The sequence below is a fragment of the Alnus glutinosa genome, chromosome 1, assembly GCF_958979055.1.
Source record: "Alnus glutinosa chromosome 1, dhAlnGlut1.1, whole genome shotgun sequence".
Lineage (NCBI taxonomy): Eukaryota > Viridiplantae > Streptophyta > Magnoliopsida > Fagales > Betulaceae > Alnus > Alnus glutinosa.
Window position 1 is genome coordinate 52,455,037 of NC_084886.1, and position 18,174 is coordinate 52,473,210.

The 18,174-nt window shown below is 35.2% G+C and overlaps 2 protein-coding genes and 1 long non-coding RNA gene across 3 annotated transcripts; 1 reads left to right on the top strand and 2 right to left on the bottom strand.

Moving 5' to 3' along the window:
- Window positions 1-5,322: 5,322 nt before the first annotated feature.
- On the top strand, window positions 5,323-7,356 carry LOC133862667 (uncharacterized). Its single transcript, XR_009899274.1, has 2 exons — window positions 5,323-5,700; window positions 6,666-7,356. It is a non-coding gene; the product is annotated as an uncharacterized LOC133862667 (long non-coding RNA).
- A 3,849-nt stretch (window positions 7,357-11,205) lies between these two features.
- On the bottom strand, window positions 11,206-12,802 carry LOC133858265 (UDP-glycosyltransferase 88A1-like). The gene has a single exon (XM_062293695.1). The coding sequence runs from the start codon at window positions 12,720-12,722 to the stop codon at window positions 11,295-11,297; it is 1,428 nt and encodes a 475-aa protein (XP_062149679.1). The 5' UTR covers window positions 12,723-12,802; the 3' UTR covers window positions 11,206-11,294.
- A 3,491-nt stretch (window positions 12,803-16,293) lies between these two features.
- On the bottom strand, window positions 16,294-17,945 carry LOC133858266 (UDP-glycosyltransferase 88A1-like). Its single transcript, XM_062293696.1, has one exon. It carries the CDS (start codon window positions 17,852-17,854, stop codon window positions 16,418-16,420), a length of 1,437 nt encoding a protein of 478 aa, XP_062149680.1. The 5' UTR covers window positions 17,855-17,945; the 3' UTR covers window positions 16,294-16,417.
- Between the last annotated feature and the right edge of the window lie 229 nt (window positions 17,946-18,174).

Sequence of the window (18,174 nt, forward strand, 5' to 3'; positions counted from 1 at the left end):
TAAAGTCATGTTCAACGGTTTAAGACCTGCCATGTTAGTATGATAAGATATTTATGGGATATGCTGCTGACGTAGGATTTACATTCGTAAGTGGAACTGTGGAAGGAATCAAGGGACTGTAGATTATGCGGGTTTATGGCAATTGTATGTGTTTAGCTTAGAACAAGAACTTGAGTCCCCTCTCCGACTCCAAGAAGTCCAAGTCTTCTTCTCATTGTGAAGCATCTGAAATCATCATAGAAGGAAATCAAGAACTGGGGTTTTGCTTCTGGTGCTCAACAAAGTTGCGAAGTGCTAGGTTCTGTCGTCTCCACTCGCAAACACCAAGAGAGTGTTGGGTATTTGGTGGATTTTCCTTCCCAAACGTGAGTTTCATTATTTGTTTTCAATTGATTTAGGGTTTGAAATTGTGGATTTCAATTGGTTATTGAGTTGTGGGTTGGATTTCTTATTTGTGATGTTTTGTTTGATGATTATCGGTATTTTGGGTTTCTATTTAAGGCTTAAGAATTTGTCCTGTTTTGGCCGATTCTAGTGAGAACTTGAGTCCTCTGTTGATGGCCGATGGGGTGGTGTTTGATGATGATGTAATTTTAAGATTTTGGTGGTATTGTGTTGATGTTTGTAGTGGTTGGGAATTGAAAATTTGAAGTTTTCGGTTCTGTGGGTAGCTGATTGTGGTGGGATTGTTTGATGTAGGAAAATTTGATGTTCATACAGTGAAATTGGTTGGTGTCAAAACTAATAAAAAATTTTATATAATTAAAATAGAGAAATATTTAGAGATAAAATAAAAAAAAAGTAGATTGTTTGAATTAAATTTCAAAAAAATTTTAAAGAACTTGATGTAAATGCTATTATATTTCTGTAGTGCAGCAATCAAGGCCTATAGATCAAAGTATCATAGACAACTTAAAAAAAAAAAAAAAAAAAAAAAAAAAAAAACGTATCATAGACCAATCCGGGTCGCATAATGTCGCATATGATAGGTAGCCTAAGCATGTGGTTTAGATTCACGCACAAAGTCCGTACACGACGACTGCCATTCCAATTTTCCAAGGTGGTCAGACAAAAAACAAAAAACCAAAAAGCACGTCTTGAATTTGATACAGTTGTTGATTTCAACACACTGGTTGCCGGTCTCTGAACGCCTTTGGTTGCTGTCAGTCAGTGGACTTCTTTTAAAGGCTGAAAAGCGACTTTTGCTGATGACTGATGAGACAATCCATGTGGACCACGTGGTGACATCTTGTAGATAAATAATGGACCACCTTGGTTCCGAGACTCCAATTTTTTTAAGATGATTACTTTTTCTTTTTCTTTTTTCTTTTTTTTTAATACGTTGAAACAAACAGGAAAAACAAGACACTTGGTGGAAAGACTCCGACCATCACTAAGGATGGAGGGAGGGTATTTACCATTTATAATAGGAACCGAAGAAAAAAGAAGGGGAGAATTAGGAATGTTATCAGAAAAAGATCTGGTTACGGTCCAACGTGTCACATGGTGGGTACAGAAATATGCACTTCTAAAAATTTTGTAAACTTTCCAAGAGAAAGAGGTTGAGATGGAGCCAACTATGTTTAAGATGAGAGAGGAAATACTCCAATCTTGAGAGATAGACGGATTATGTAAAGCAGAAATTACAACTTGTAAATCGCCTTCCAAAATAAAAAGATCAAGATGATGAGATGAAGCCATCGAGACAGCTAACTTGGCAGCAAGGGCTTCCCCATAATCAATTTGCTATAACTACATATAAGTTTAGAGGTTTCGAAATACTTATCCGCAAATTAGCTGTGTTTTAGAGTCCTTCTTACCATCTGACCAATGGACATGTAATATATTGTCTTCTCAAAATATAATTTTTGACTGCTTTTATTTAGGTGATAATTTTTATTTTTATTATTTATTTTATATTTAGAAAAAAATCTTAATGTTAGTGATGGACCACCTTGCAGAATTAACTTAATAATTAAGATTGTATTTTGAGTTGCAAGAGATCATATCTCGACCAACTATACAACTTATGCTTGAACGAAACATATGCAAATATTAAAAAATTAACCTTTTATTACAGTTTTTTCTTAATAAAAAATTCGCTATTTTTTTTTTGTTTTTAATTCTTATTGTCCTTACCTAATATTTTGCAAACAATTTTAGTTTGTTTTTATTATTCTTTATCACATTATTTATTCGATACAGTCTAATATTATATAATTTTTAACCCCCTTATGATATATTTATACTCTTACACTCTATATCGGATCGCTTTATGACCGATGATATGTAATGATTTTAAACATTTTTTACTTATAACTTATAAAATTAAATTTAAGATTTTTAAGTTTTTATTTACATTAACTTGCGCATGCACGTGCACACATAAAAAAAACTACATGTATCTATTTATTTATTTATTCATGTAAGTTCATACTACCAAAAAAAAAAAAAAAAAAAGTTTCCACCCTGATTATTATTCATTATGAAAACAAAAATAAAACCATTTCTTTTTTCTTTGTTTTGTTGCTGTGGATTAAAAAAACTTGGTTAAGGTTATAAAGCAGGCTAAGCAGCGATATTTGGACTGTTGTGATAGACTATAATGTTACTATATATAAATTTCACTTTTCACTTTTACCATATGATAGACTATTCTGGTATTTGTTGGACAATGTGATCGAAATTAATAGAAAATTAAAACATTAGTTTGGTAAGTCAATAAAGAAATGTTTGGTATCATCTTTTGCCGATATCTCTCTCTTCACATTAATGGTGCGATGCTTATGATATTATTATTATTTATTTTTCCTTTTTTTTTTTCTTAAAAAAGTGAAAGGGCCAAAAAAAAAAAAAAGAAACCAAATTAAAGAACTAAAAAAAGTAGAGGAAAAAGCCTTTGCAAAACATATAGGAGAAAGTCCAAACAAGAAAGAAAGGGTGAAAATCAACCAGAATGACGTCTGGTTGAGGTCGAAATTGCTACATGTTAAGTACAGAAGTTTACACTTCAGTTGATATGATTAACTAGCCAAGTAGATGTAGAAGGAATAATAGATAGAGCTTCAGAGATGATAGGAGCACTATGTCAGTCTTGTGTATGTTATGGCTTTTGAAGAGTCAAAGTTATTATAAGAGAACCACCTTTTAAAATAAAAGAAGAGAGCTGTAAAGATAAAGACAAACGAACTGTCAAAAGTGCAACAGAAACTTTTTCATATATGACAGTGCAAGGAAGATTGATAAGAAAAGAGCATTGTATGATAGAACTAGAAAAATCCCTACAGACAGCAACATGTGCAGAAAATGAATCCTTAATAGCAGTATTAATCTTTAAAAAGGGAGAGGAAGGTTTCAGCCAAAGAGCAGGAGGCTGTGAGCACCGGAAAACCCAGGCAGAATGGTGTTTCAAAACAGTTCTATTTATAGTAGCAGAGAGAACAAGAGAATTTGGAACAATATTTTCATGATGAGGTTTATTTGTTGGAGTGCAATATTGCTACTCTGCCCATTTCGACAGCTCTCAGAAATATGGATCACGTTAACATTACCTCTCACTCTGTGCGGTGGGATTGAGTTGCCTACCCTTCTCATTTACTTTATGTTTTGTACGAATGTTTTTAATTCAATGTCAGAAATGATCTGTTTCAATTTCAACCACGAAAGGGATTAGAATCTTTTATAATTGAAAATGATTAGTAAATAAAAATCCTATTGACTATTTGTTGTTAAAAAAAAAAAAAATTTGTAAAGAGTTGAATGGACGTTACACGTCAATAAAAAGTCCTATATAGCATTATTTATTAAAAATTGTTAATGTGTTTTAAGGGTATTTTTTTTTTATTTTTAAAAAAATAGTATGACGTAACATATAAGTAAATACAATTTTAAGTATTTTGTTTACGAGTAATGCTACATATTATTCATGTGTTCTCCTTTTATTCTCAAAATTGATTTGACTCTTAAAATTACTATTAAATTTATAATAGACTACTATTGATTTTTCATTCAATAATAATTTGAAGAGCTACATCAATTTTGGGGGGATAAAAGGGAGATATAAGGATAATATGTAGCATTACTCATTCTAAGGTGTTTATTAATATTTTGTTTTCTGATTAAAAAACAAAAGAAAGAAGAATAAAATTTTAGCAAACAAAGTGAGGAGTGTAACGACCCACCCTCAATGACACAATATTGTCCGCTTTTGGCTCTCCAAACCAGACTTCCCAGGAAGTCACCCATCCTGGGATTGTTATCGCAGAAGCACGCTTAACTACAGAGTTTTGATAGATTCATAACCATCATGGCTTTAAAACGCGTTGTGATTTAGAATTTACTATCTTTTAAAATAAACTTTTAATCCTAAGAGTAGTGGTGCAACCTATCCTAAGTCTAGGTTTCCATGTTGCTTCATAGGTTTTTAGCAAGTCAACTTATGATTGACTTTGCTCTAATACCATGCTGTTACGCCCCCGTTTTGGAAAATAAGGGGATACGTGAATTTGAGAAAAATAAAATCATCCACAAATTCATTTAAAGAAAAAGGGCAATAATCACAAGATGTAGATTAATACTCATAATTTCATATATATATATATATATATATATATATATATATATATATATATATATATATATATATATTAGTAACATTTCAGTTAATACAAATAAGTCAGGGATCTAAAAAAAAAACATTGTTCATATACAAAAAATCAGCCCGGTCTATGTACTATTGTTTGGGGGGAACTTCTACTATCCTCCATAGTAGTCCGGACTTGCAGTGTCATTAACTATACATAAACTAGAAAATAATCCCTGACTAAACACTATGATCACAGGCTATCGAAGCAAACATAAACTCATTGATCAGTATCAATGGGCCAGAATTGTGGATCATCATAGGTAGCGACCCCTATGGCTTTGAGGCTAAGAATAAAATGTCCGTGGCCCTAGATTGACAGAAAATTATATAGATACACGTCATAGAGGTCCATAGTTACGAAAATATATGATGCTCTTGTTTTTATGTTGTTAGACAAATTTCGAGGACGAAATTTTTATTAGGAAGGAAGGATATAACACCCCAGAAAAATCTAGAGTATTTTGCATAATAAATTAAAAGAGATTAGGTTTAATTTAATTTGAATTCTTTGATAAAGACTTTTTTGATAAACATGAATAAAATATTGATAAGTAATAAAAAAAAAAAAAGAATTATTATTATTACTGAAAAAAGAAGGGACAGCTAAGCTTTCTTTTGGATTGACAAGTGGATTTTTTTTAAATGACACGCACTTCCCTGCATGTCCTCAACGTGTCCAAAATTTTCTCTCTTCTTGACAAGTTTTAAACATGCACCAAAACCCCTGTAGAATTAAGCCACGCACGCCACTTTCCCCTTCATCTTTTATTTTCTTGCCTTTTCCCCTTTCTCTTCGATTCTCACTTCTCCTCTGCACAGCCTTACACACACGAGAATTTGAGAGAGAAAGGAAGAGAAGAGGCCGAGAGAGAGAGAGAGAGAGAGAGAGAGAGAGAGAGAGAGAGAGAGAGAGAGAGAGACTGGGAGACCGAGAGAGGGAGATCGGAGAGGTTTGATTTTTGGAGTGGGTCATCAGTGGGTCGGAGCTGGCGATGCCGGTGGAGCCAATGAGCATTTTCCGACGTTTTTCTCGGTACCCAAACGGAAAAAGGCAAGTAAGGCTTGATTTCCACTTTCTTTTTGTTGTTCTGGAGGATTTTTCTTAGAAACACTGATGGGTATTGCGAAAATTAATGGGTTGTTTGGGGTTTTCTTCTAATGACCGAATTGGATGTGGAATCTGTTAAAATTCTGGAATTTGTTTGTCGTTGATTATATGATTTTGGGTTTTGGTGATATTATGTGATGTTTGTTGCATCTGGAAATTGGGATTCCCAGTTCATGGGTAGCCGATTATGGAGGATTTTTGGTTGTAAAAGCAGAATGGGTATTGAAGATTTTGGGCATTAATTTTTGTTTGGATGTTAGGGTTGGAAATTATTGATTACTATTTGGTTAATTTAAGAATTAATTTTGGGGATATTTTCTGCTTATGGGTATGGTGTTACTAGAGAATGAATTTGATAATAATGATGTTGGATTTGGGAGTTTTCGGTGAAGCTTATGATTTAGTGTCTTGTGTAAGGTTTGGCCGTGTAGTGTATATGATAATATTGGTGTCAATTTTTGGCATACCTGTTCATGCTCTGTTCTTATTAGAAATAATTTAGAAACTAATTGCATTTTCTTTACTGACAGTATTGATATCTAGACTTTTATAGAATTGTAGGTAGTCTTTTATTTCATAATAATTGTAGCCAAACAGTGATGAACCTTGAAAATTTTACATCATCTCCAAAGGAATATTTAGCTTGCATGACAACTTAGTTATATTCTCTAATGTAAAAGCTCTAGTGACTTATTTACTTTGGACAATAACTTTAAGCATATTCAGAAGTATATAGCATAAAGTAGAGATGACTATATGAATTAGTTGAATTCAGTTTTGAATAGGGTATTTGATTTGCATAAATTTAAATTTATGAATGCCCTTTAAATTTATCTTTTGATATTAGTAGAATAAATTGTAATTATCATTTGAATGGTCTCTAAAAATGATCTTATGGTCTAATCTAGGTAGAGAAATTTAAGAGTCTGCTCAGAAAATCCAGGTAAGGGAACACAACCTTAAAAACCTCGGCAAATTTTTAAATAAAATCTTTTCAAAAGAAAAATGTCGAGAATTTTCGAAAGACTCATTCACTTTAATATTATTTGTTCTATTATCTCAACTATGAAAAATAATGAATATGTTACCTGTGAATCACATGGATGAATGAAGCTGATGATTATATGTTATGTGTGCACCATATGAATGAAGAGCATGATGTAATTATGATTTTCAAATATGTATATGATATATGTGCACCATGAGAATGAGGATGATGATGACTCTCAAAATATATGAGTTACATGTGCACTATATGAACAAGATGATGGAATTATGTTGAATATTTGTTTTATGTGCATCACGCAAAGTTTTGTCCCACGGTACCATAATGTTGTGATCCGGATCTTATGATGATGATGACGATGGGTAGCGGGGCAACCACACCAAAAGTGTGGGGCTATCGGCCGGGGGGTTCTCACCTAGGGACCTTCTTAACTCGACAGCTCTCCCCTGTGACGACTGGATGAGTCTATGGGTCCTTCGGGATTGGTCTTATGGACGAGCCAAACATGCATCGCTCATGGTAAAAATGCGGAAGTGGGCCAGTGGTAGACAAAACTTACACATTATGAATGATGATTACATATGCACATTTCTTATTGATGCTAATATTTCTATATGTGGACTCTGAAAATTCTAAATTTCTAAATTGAACTTTTTATTCTTCCTTGTGCTACGTTGTGTTACTTACTGAGTTGTCGAACTTACCCCTTACTACTACAAACTTTTTTAGGATATAATAATCAAAGTCACATTCTGGTAATGGCATAGACCTGGCTAAGAGCAATAGATGGTATCTTGGGGAACTGATGTAACCTTTGTAATGTATAATATGTTTCCCTATTGGAAATTTATAACTTTGTGAAAAGCTACTCTTTTAAGGATATATATAAAATAGATGGATAAAATCTATATCTATTAGATGTATGCTTTATGTAAATGTATTTTTTTTAGGCTCAAGTTCGCGTTCCCCTTACTTTCCAAAACGGGGGCGTAACAAGATGGTATCAGAGTAAACGTCGGGAATTTTCAGAAAACTCTTTCACTTGAATATTAATTGTTCTATTATCTCAAGTATGGAATAAGGAATATGTTACTTGCGAACCACATGAATGAATGAGAAGACTATGGTGTGAATGAAGATAATGATGAGATTATGATTCTCAAAATATGTATGTGTTACATGTGCACCATATGAACAAGATGATGAAACTATGATTCACTTACATGAATATATGTTTTATGTGCATCACATAAAGTTTAATCACACGGTACCATAATGATGTGATCCGGATCTTATGATGATGATGGGTAGCGGGGTAACCACACCAAAAGTGTGGGGCTATCGGCCGGAGGGTTCTCACCTAGGGAACTTCCTAACCCGGCAGCTCTCCCTTGTGACGACAGGATGGGCTTATAAGTCCTTCGGGACATCCGATAAAATTGGGAAGTCTGGTTTAGGGAGCCAAAAGCGGATAATATTGTGTCATTTGGGGTAGGTCGTTACAAATAGTATCAGAGCCATAGTCTAGGCTGAGATGGTGGGAGCGTGCACAAGCCCAATGAGGGACGCTAGCGGGTACGCTTGGGTCCAAAGAGGGGGTGATTGTGACGTTCCACATCGCCTAGGAACGAGGATGTGTTTATATGTATAAATGCACAATTTATGACACAACGCGTTTTAAAGCCGTGATGGTCATGAACCTATAAGAACTCCGCAGTTAAGCTTGCTTTTGCGAGAGCAATCCCAGGATGGGTGACCTCCTAGGAAGTCTGGTTTGGGGAGCCAAAAGCGGACAATATTGTGTCATAAATGCACCATTTATGGCACAACGCGTTTTAAAGCCGTGATGGTCATGAACCTATAAGAGCTCTGCAGTTAAGCGTGCTTTTGCGAGAGCAATCTCAGGATGAGTGACCTCCTAGAAAGTCTGGTTTGGGGAGCCAAAAGTGGACAATATTGTGTCATTGGGGATGGGTCGTTACAAGGAGTCTCTTGTCCAAAAATAAGCTTTTTGCAGATTAAGATTCTCTATAATTATATACTTAAATTTTTTCAAATTCAGGCAAGTTTTTGTGAGAAACCACTTATGGGATCTACCTGACCAAATAAAAATTGGATTGCCTAATCACTTATCAGATTAGGTGGGTCTCATAAGTAGTCTCTCACAATCACATTCATAAATTCTCTTAAATTTGAAAAAATAATTGTAGAATATCGTTATCTGCTTTTTGCCTAAAACTTACTCCCTCGATAAGATAAAGACCTACTAAGCATTATTATTGTTCAAATTACTAAGGTAATAAATATGGGTCTTACATGCTCAAACAAGTTTGGACTCCGTGCACACTTCTTGGACAACTAGACCCAAAAGAAATCTCACATTTATCATTTATATTATTAACAATTTAGATAACAAATTATTAGAGATCCAAATCTGACTCAAACAAGTTGTTTGGATGGACAAGCTAGCTCGTAATCAAACATTTCTCTCGTCTATGTCGGCAAAGTATTGTAAGAGCATCTTTAGCATAATTAACAAATGAACGACAATAGCCAAATTTGATTATTATATAAGCTATTTCTTTGTCACTATTTAGGGAAAAATGTCACTATTTCATGCACAATTTATTTGTTTATTTGCTTCTCTTTCTTCTCACCCCTTGAGGATAAATGGTTGTTTTTTCTTCTTTTTTTTCATCATACTTCATTGATAACACGTATTCTTCATTTATCACCTGAATGCGATGATGCTTGAGAATAATTGAATGATTTCAATGCCAAGAGAATAATTTCAATGAATTTCTACTGTATGGCGTAGCAAAAAGAATGAGAAATCTACTGTAGGTGACTTCGTCAATGTGGAAATTTAATATTTTCTTTGAATTGAGTGTTGGCAATAATATAACAATAATAATAATAATAATATTGAAAAGAAGTAGATATGGTATTAAAAAATAAATAAAAATAGGTAGCTAAAGTAAAAAATTGTATTTTTTCAATAGCTATTTTGAGTAATACTGCAGGGATGCTAGCTCTTAGATATCTAATTTCCAAAAAAGGTTGAGGGAATGGATTTTCTCCCATTTTTAGTCGCAGAGCATGTTTCACATTAGATAAATGTTTGGTCTCATCTTTTGCCAATATCTCTCTTTATATTAATGGTGCGATGCTTCTGATATTATTATCTTTGTTGGAGTGCAATATTGCTACTTTGCTCATGTGAACAGCTCTCAGACCATGTTTTGTAGGATATGATTTCAAATGTCGTAAAAGGCTTTGACTTCCCTCATTGAACACCAATTGGTTTTCAGATGAGAAGGTCAAAGGCCTAATCCAACAAATGGTATCGGAGCTAGGTTAATGGGTTCGAGATGAGGAAGTGTCACGTCGAGAGAGGGATTGTTGGGGTACAACAATACCACCATGCGTACATGAACAACTCTTAAAACTTGTCTTGCGGTGTGCAATTTCTAATGCCATAAAAGTCTTTGACTTTTTTCACCGGACACTAATTAATTTTTCAAATGACATGGACAAAAGGTCAATGACCCAATCCAACAATCTTGAATATCTTCTTTTGTTTCATTGGTAATAGATTGATTCTACAATAAAAGCTTATAACCCTGGTTTAGGATACTATACAAATTCAAAAAAAAATTGTAAATTTTCTAATTATGTAATTTAGGTCATTTTTAAGCATAGAAAGGGTTGGAAAAATTTAACTATCTATATTTAATTTAACTTTCAAATTTGATTATACTTTTTCTCTTTTTCTAATAAAAATTTAGAATTAAATATAGATAGTTGAAAAAATTACTGTATATTTTTTTTTATTGAGCCAAATTTTTTTAATTTTTATTTGGTGAACAAATTTTGAAGTTTGACCGTGAGAAAAAATTTTAAAAAAAAATTCAATAAATATAATTTATTTCTTAAAAAATCAAACACTATAGCAGAAAAAATTGATTAAAATATGAATTCTATTCTTACATCCAAACACACGATAAACTTCCCATCCATTCTGACTTGAAGATTACGTTACAAGCTAGTGGGTGACTTTCAAGCAATCGACCAACTCAATTGGCACACGGAACTTTTTTTTTATAAGTAAAGCAATCCACCAACTCAATTGGCCCACCGAACTATTTTTTTATAAGTAAAATTGAGTTGGTGGATTGCTTGAAAGTTGAAAGTCATCCACTAGCTTGTAATGTAATCATAAACTCAATTGGCCCACCGAACTTTAAATACCAAATTAAAAATAATCTTTAATTAATTACCATTTCTTATTCTTACAAGAACTTCGTAAACTTTTCCGGGCCAGTAACCAAACCAGCCACAAGAAACCTCTGGCCACTCTTCTCCAGCCCTACAGCTATAATTGTTAGATTAAAACATAATCTTAATTAATCTACAATAAATTTGTTTGTGTGTGCCATTGGTAGATAATGAAGCCATATATATATATATATATATTCATTCGAAAGAAGCAAGATCAAAACAATATAAGAAACAAGCGTATATAAGGACTCCACTCAACACTGTTTCCACGACTCAACGAATTTGGCTAAAGCCAGACGAGACGATCCGCCCTTACTGAGTGCAGCCTTGGCTTCATTTTTCATAGACAAGGTTCTCGCCCTGATCGAGTTGCCCTCCTCTGACTCCATCAACTCTCTAACTCGTCTCTCCACCTCGGCTGCATCCACAAACCCATTCTCGGACTCGTTCATTGGCAAAGAAATTCTTATTTCCTCCACCAATATCACCCTATTGAACCTTTGCTCAGCGTAGAGCGGCCAAGAGACCATCGGCACGCCCGCGCACACCGCTTCGAGCACCGAGTTCCAGCCGCAGTGAGTCACAAACCCACCAACCGAGTCATGGTTCAACACGGCCACCTGTGGGGCCCAAGACTTCACTACCAGGCCTCTCTCCTTGGTCCGTTCCAAGAAACCCTCCGGAAGCAACAGATCCAAGTCCGGCTCAGGTTGGGCTGTGACGGCCAAGCCATGGTCCTGAGTCGGTGGATTGCGCACCACCCACATGAACCTTAACCCACTCCTTTCCAACCCTATAGCTATCTCCTTCAACTGTTCAATTGAAAACAACCCCAAGCTTCCGAAACACAGAAAGACTACGCTTCCACTCGGTTGCAAGTCAAGCCACCTTAAGCACTCCGGCACGGCTTCTCCGCCACCACCATTTCTTTCCTTGCCACCAGCTGCTATCAGAGGTCCTATGCAGAAAATAGGAGGTGTTGGACCGTCCGGGACGCATAGCCCATCTGATATTGCTTTGTTAACTCTTGGCTCCAGCGCTTCAAAAGAATTGATAATTATTCCTGCTGATTTAGCCATGCTGAATGCACAGTTTAGAAAGCAGTCGTAGGCCTCATCGTTACGGTCAAGTAATGGTTTCGGCGTATCGGAGGATGGTATGGGTGGTACGCCAGGAAAGTCAAGAAGGGTGTTAAGGTCTTTGAAGCTTTTGCTGGTGTTTTTGTGCATGGTGGGGAGATATAGGAAGCAAGAGAGACTACCGGCACAGGAAGTGTGAAAATAGTAGCCAGGGATGTTGAGTTTTTCTGCAACAGAGAGAGCGTGGAAGCAGAAAGAATCCATGATGAGTGCGTGAATGGTGTAGCTTTTGGAGATGGATAGGAGAGATTGGTGGAGATTAGGATTGTTGAGGCGGAGGAGCTCAAAGGTAAGTGCTTCATGGTTGGGAGAGGAGGTGGGACGGAGATCAACGTTGGGGAGATTGTGGAAGGTGATGGAGGGGATGGTGGCAGAGACAGCGGCTATGTATGGAGCGGTGGAACCGGCGTTGTAAGGTTGGGGGGCAATGAGTATGTGTATGGTGAGTGAAGGCTGGTGGGTGAGTATCAGTTTGGCAAGCTCTACCATGGAGATCAGGTGGCCTATGGCTGGTGTTGGGTACAGAACTATAGCCTCCTCCATAGCTGCCTGATTTTTTTTGTTTGGGTAAAAGTCTAGGTTCAATGGAGAAGCTGCCTGAGTTTTTTTTATGTGCGTATAACTATATACATAGTGAAATGATCGCATGGTCTACTCACCAACCCCATGCGTTTACGTCAACAACATATATGTCTAGGTTCAATATTCGGGCTGGAATTTTTTATTTTTATTTTGGTTGGCTGAAAGTCATTGACTGATCAAGAAGGTGATCCAGGGCGGCCTCATTTGGAAGCTTTTGACTTTTACTCGCAGAGGCACAGGGCATTCACATTCCCCGATGTTAGTTTAGCTAACTCTTTACTTAAAAAAAAAACATTCGCTTTGGACAAGTCACTTTAGAAACTAGCTAATTGCTGACGTAGTCAGTGAATTTGTTGGGCATGTTAGTTCAACAATATATTAACAAAATTAAAAGAAAGTGATGTTATTTAGTATATGAACATATATTTGAAATGACACGATGTCGGTGAAAATTAATCTTTGACCAACCAAATTTGTTGGAAGGAGAAAAGAAAAATAATGTACGTTATTCTAATTATATGATTATTATATAGCATTTTATTAAATAATTTTTTTTAAAAAAAAAATTAATTTGATTCTTTCTCTTATTTGAAAATATTAAAAATAGATAAAGAAAAATATTTTAAATAATATATTAAAAATAAATAATTAAAATATTTAATATAAGTGCTTTAAAAATTGAAAATTAAAAATTAAAAAAATATGTTTTCTTTAACTAAATTTTAATTAAATATTTGGGAGAATTTCACTTATAAACTCTGAATTTTCACCTATGTTGAAAAAAAGTACCTAAACTTTAAAATGTCTCAATTTAGGTTATTAATTTTTCAAAAGTTTCAATTTTAGTCATTCATTAGAATTTTTCGTTAAATCCTATCAAAATTTTCAAAATACGCATTTGTTTATTTATTTTTTTTTAAAAAAAAATTTCAAAGATTCAGACATTAGTATTTTTGCAAATTTCGTTAAATTCTAACCAACAACTAAATTCTAGCAAATTTTTTTTTTTTAACAAAATAAGAGGAATATTTTTGAGATTTTGACAAGATTTAACGAAAATTTTTAGCGGATGATTGAAATTGAAACTTTCTAAAAAATAGATAATCTAAATTGAAATGTTTTAAAATTTAAGTACTTTTTTTCTTTAAAAATGAATCAAAGTCGAAAATTTTTAAGTAAAGTTCCTACATACTTCCAAGCCGTTGTCAATGCCATGATGCATGTTGATGGCCAATAGTAGAAAAACTGAAGGTCTGTTGAGACGTCTATTTCTTTTGGTAACAAAGTCAAACAAATTAAAGTAGTGTTTGAAACATAGAGTATATACCTTTTGGTAACACAGTCCAACAAAGGAAGTAGCGTTTGAAAATTAGTATATACCATAATCAAAAGCAATAATTATATTTGAATTTAGTTAATGGGTTTTTAATTTTAAGAATAAGGACTTTAAGTTTTACTTAAGTTTTAAATTGGTTATTTTATCACTTTACCGTCAGTTTAACGATTTTTTATTTTTCACCTTTTTCTTATTTGACATGAAATGGTCCATCTCAACGTCAAAGTTAATCATTTTTTCTCTAACGCTAGAAATCTAGAAGATTAAAATAACAAAGAAGATAATTTTTGTTTTTGAAGTTGGGGACCCTTTTTTTTTTAGATGATTTGGCGCTTAATGATACGATATTGATATAAAATGTTGATATGAACGTGAGCATGTCAATTGAGACACACGTAACGTATGAAAACTCATTAATTTTTACGGTAAAGTAATAGAGGGACGTATTTAAAATCTGAACAAAGTCTAAGGATCATATTCTTAAAATACGAAACCAAAGACTAAATTTAAATTAGATAAACACTTAAGGGCTAAATAAGTTTTTTCCCTTAGAATACTTACAATGGCTTATGCAGTTTTATACATTAAAAGGAGGATGATGATTTTTACAATTTTAAATTGTAGATTTTGAAATTAAACAATTTAAGCAATTTTTGGACATCAAAATGCTTAGAAAATGCAACTATAGCCACCTTTTTAATAGGTAACATTTTCTAATCATTTCAATGCCTAAAAATGGCCAAAATTACGTAATTTGAGAATTTTAATTGTAAAAAGTCATTGTTTAAACAAATATTTTCTTTAGAGCATCTTAGCAGGCTAATCAAATGCCTCGAAATGGTTAAATTTGATTATTATCATTTTTTTTCTTTTTTTTCAATAGCCTATTCACTATTCATTTTATAACTAATAAAATATTAAGAAAAATTAAAACTAAAACAATATGATATTCATGTATCGCGCTCTCTCTCCCACCCACTTTTTAGTATATTGACGATGCTAGTGACATTGAATATGAATAAATCGATGAAACTTCTTATGTTCAAATTTTTTACGAGCATACCCTTAGATTTCTAAAGTTTATTGAAAGATGTGAATATTAGAAACGGTCAAGCTCATTCTCAACTGCAGTCCAACCTTATCAAGCACATGTGGTAATTGTATGGTCAATTTTAAGAATTATTAATTTTATTGTATGTTTCTAATTGCTTGTTTCTAATTGCTATATTTTCCTTTCTTCGTTGTTTTTTATGGCTTTATTCTTCTTCTTCTTCTTTTTTCTTTTTCTTTTTAAATGATCGATTGCTTTGTTTTTGGTTGCTTTGCTTTAATAGATTGTGTAATTTTATTAGAATATTAAACTGGTCAACATTTGTGCCATATAATTCAAAGAAAGTGTGAAAATTTAATATTTTATCCTTCGCTAAATGTTGGCAAAAGTATAATAATGGAATTGGTGGGATTAGACCTTCAAGTTTAGAGAAATCAACAGAGGCGGCTAGCATTTAATAATGGAATGGAATTCTGGCTTCATTTTCTGCAGGGGGTCTCCCATGTGTTATACATTTGACCATGCGCTGATTGCTCTGAATTTCTGCAGGGTCTCAAATCGACCTTACTTGATTTTACCATTTTCCCTACAAAATTGCGAATATCTAAAAATTGTCGATCTTTGTCTGGTGGCTTATTCATTTGGTTGGGAAACTCATCTTTGGGCTATTGTCCTTCGCTCAAACGGATCCGGTTTCCATACGCTAGTGAATACTAGAAAGTTTTAGACGGCTCAGATGCATGCAATCAATGAATTTTGAAACCAAACAACGAGAACACACGTGTACGTACGTAATAGCTTAATTAATTAGCTATCTTACTAGCCTAATCCATGGCTCCTACAATGTCAATTGTCAAGGGCCACCTGATCTTAAGGAAGAAACAAAGTGCTCGTGGCCTCCTACGAGCTTTTCATGAAAAATCAACTCACCTTCGGGCAACTCATTGAGTTTATCTAAAACGAATCTGAAGACTACTCAACCGATACTCCACTAATTCTATCCTAAAATGCCTAGATGAAAAATTATGAAAGTTCTTACTCATACTTTGATATCAGTTGTAAATTAATTTTCATTAAATTTATTAAATCCCAAGCTTAAAATTATTATAATTTTTGTAAATCTATAATATATATGGAAATTAAAATACTTAAACAAGATACTTGAATCTATTATTAGTTACAAATGTCAAAGGAAATGATCGCAGAAGTAAATTATAGTAAACATGCATGCAGCACATGAATGTGAGCCAATAAAGCTTTCCACCCAAGTCAACACTGCTTCCACGACTCAACGAGTTTGGCTAAAGCCACACGAGAAGATCCACCCTCTCCGAGTGCAGCCTTGGCATCATTTTGCATACACGAGGTCCTCGCCCTGATCGAGTTACCTTCCTCCGAGTCCATCAACTCTCTAACTCGCTTCTCCACTTCGTTTGCACTCACAAACCCATTCTCTGACTCGTTCATTGGCAAAGCAATCCTTATTTCTTCCACCAAAATCACCCTATTTAACTTCTGCTCAGCGTAGAGCGGCCAAGCGACCATCGGCACGCCCGCGCACACAGCTTCGAGCACGGAGTTCCAGCCGCAATGAGTCACAAACCCACCAACCGAGTCGTGGTTCAACACAGCCACCTGTGGAGCCCAAGTCTTCACTACCAAGCCCCTCTCCTTGGTCCGGTCCAAGAAACCCTCTGGAAGCAACAGATCCAAGTCCGGATCAGGTTGGGCTGTGACGGCCAAGCTATGGTCTTGAGTAGGAGGATTACGCACCACCCACAAGAACCTTAAGCCACTTCTTTCCAAACCTATGGCTATCTCCGTCAGCTGTTCTACAAAGAACAACCCCAAGCTTCCAAAACACAAAAAGACTACGCTTCGACTGGGTTGCAAGTCAAGCCACCTTAAGCACTCCGGCACGGCGTCGTCGCCAGCACCACTTCTTCCACTTCTTTCATTACTACTAGGTGCTATAAGTGGTCCCAGGCAATAAATAGGCGGCGTGGGATCTTCCGGGACGCATAGCCCAGCTGATATTGCTTTGATAACTCTTGGCTCCAGTGATTCAAAAGTGTTGACAATTATTCCTGCTGATTTAACCATGCTGAGTGAGCAGTCCAGAATGTTCTCATAGATCTTTTCATTACGGTCAAGTAATGGTTTCGGCGTATCCGAGGATGGTATGGGTGGTAAGCCAGGAATGTGAAGAGGGGTGTTAAGGTCTCTGAAGCTTCTGGTGATGGTCCTGTGCATAGTGAGGAGATATAGGAAGTAAGCGAGAATACCGGCACCGGAAGTGTAGAAGTAGTAGCCAGGGATGTTGAGTTTGTCTGCAACAGAGAGAGCATGAGAGCAGAAAGAGTCCATGATGAGCGCGTGGATGGTGTAGCTTTTGGAGATAGATAGGAGAGATTGGCTGAGATTGGGGTTGTTGAGGCGGAGGAGCTCAAAGGTAAGGGTTTCATGGTGGACAAAGGAGGTGGGAGGCAGACTGACGTTGGGGAGATAGTGAAAGGTGATGGAGGGGGTGGTGGCAGAGACATCGGCTAAGTATGGAGCGGTAGAACCGGCGTTGTAAGGCTGAGGAGCAATGAGTATGTGTATGGTGAGTGAAGGCTGGTGGGTGAGTATCAGTTTGGCAAGCTCTACCATGGAGATCAGGTGGCCTATGGCTGGTGTTGGGTACAGAACTACAGCCTCCTCCATAGCCGCCTGAGTTTTTGTGTGTGTTCGGCTCAACGGAGAAGATTAGCGTTCCTTTCACTGCCCACGAAGCTTATCTTATTAGAGCGACCGCAATTTTGTATATATTAATTGTTTTGGACATTTACATTGTCACTGGTCTGGCGGGCTTGTGGGGTAGATTAGGTGCAGTCAATGGTTGCTCGATTACTCGTCAAAGTTTTAGGCAGATTTTGGCTAAAAAGTGTACTTTAGTTATTTAAGCTATTTATTTTTTAAAAACATCAAATATCAAACTCTTCAAATATTTTCTACTTTAAATAAATACTATTTTTTTATTAGTT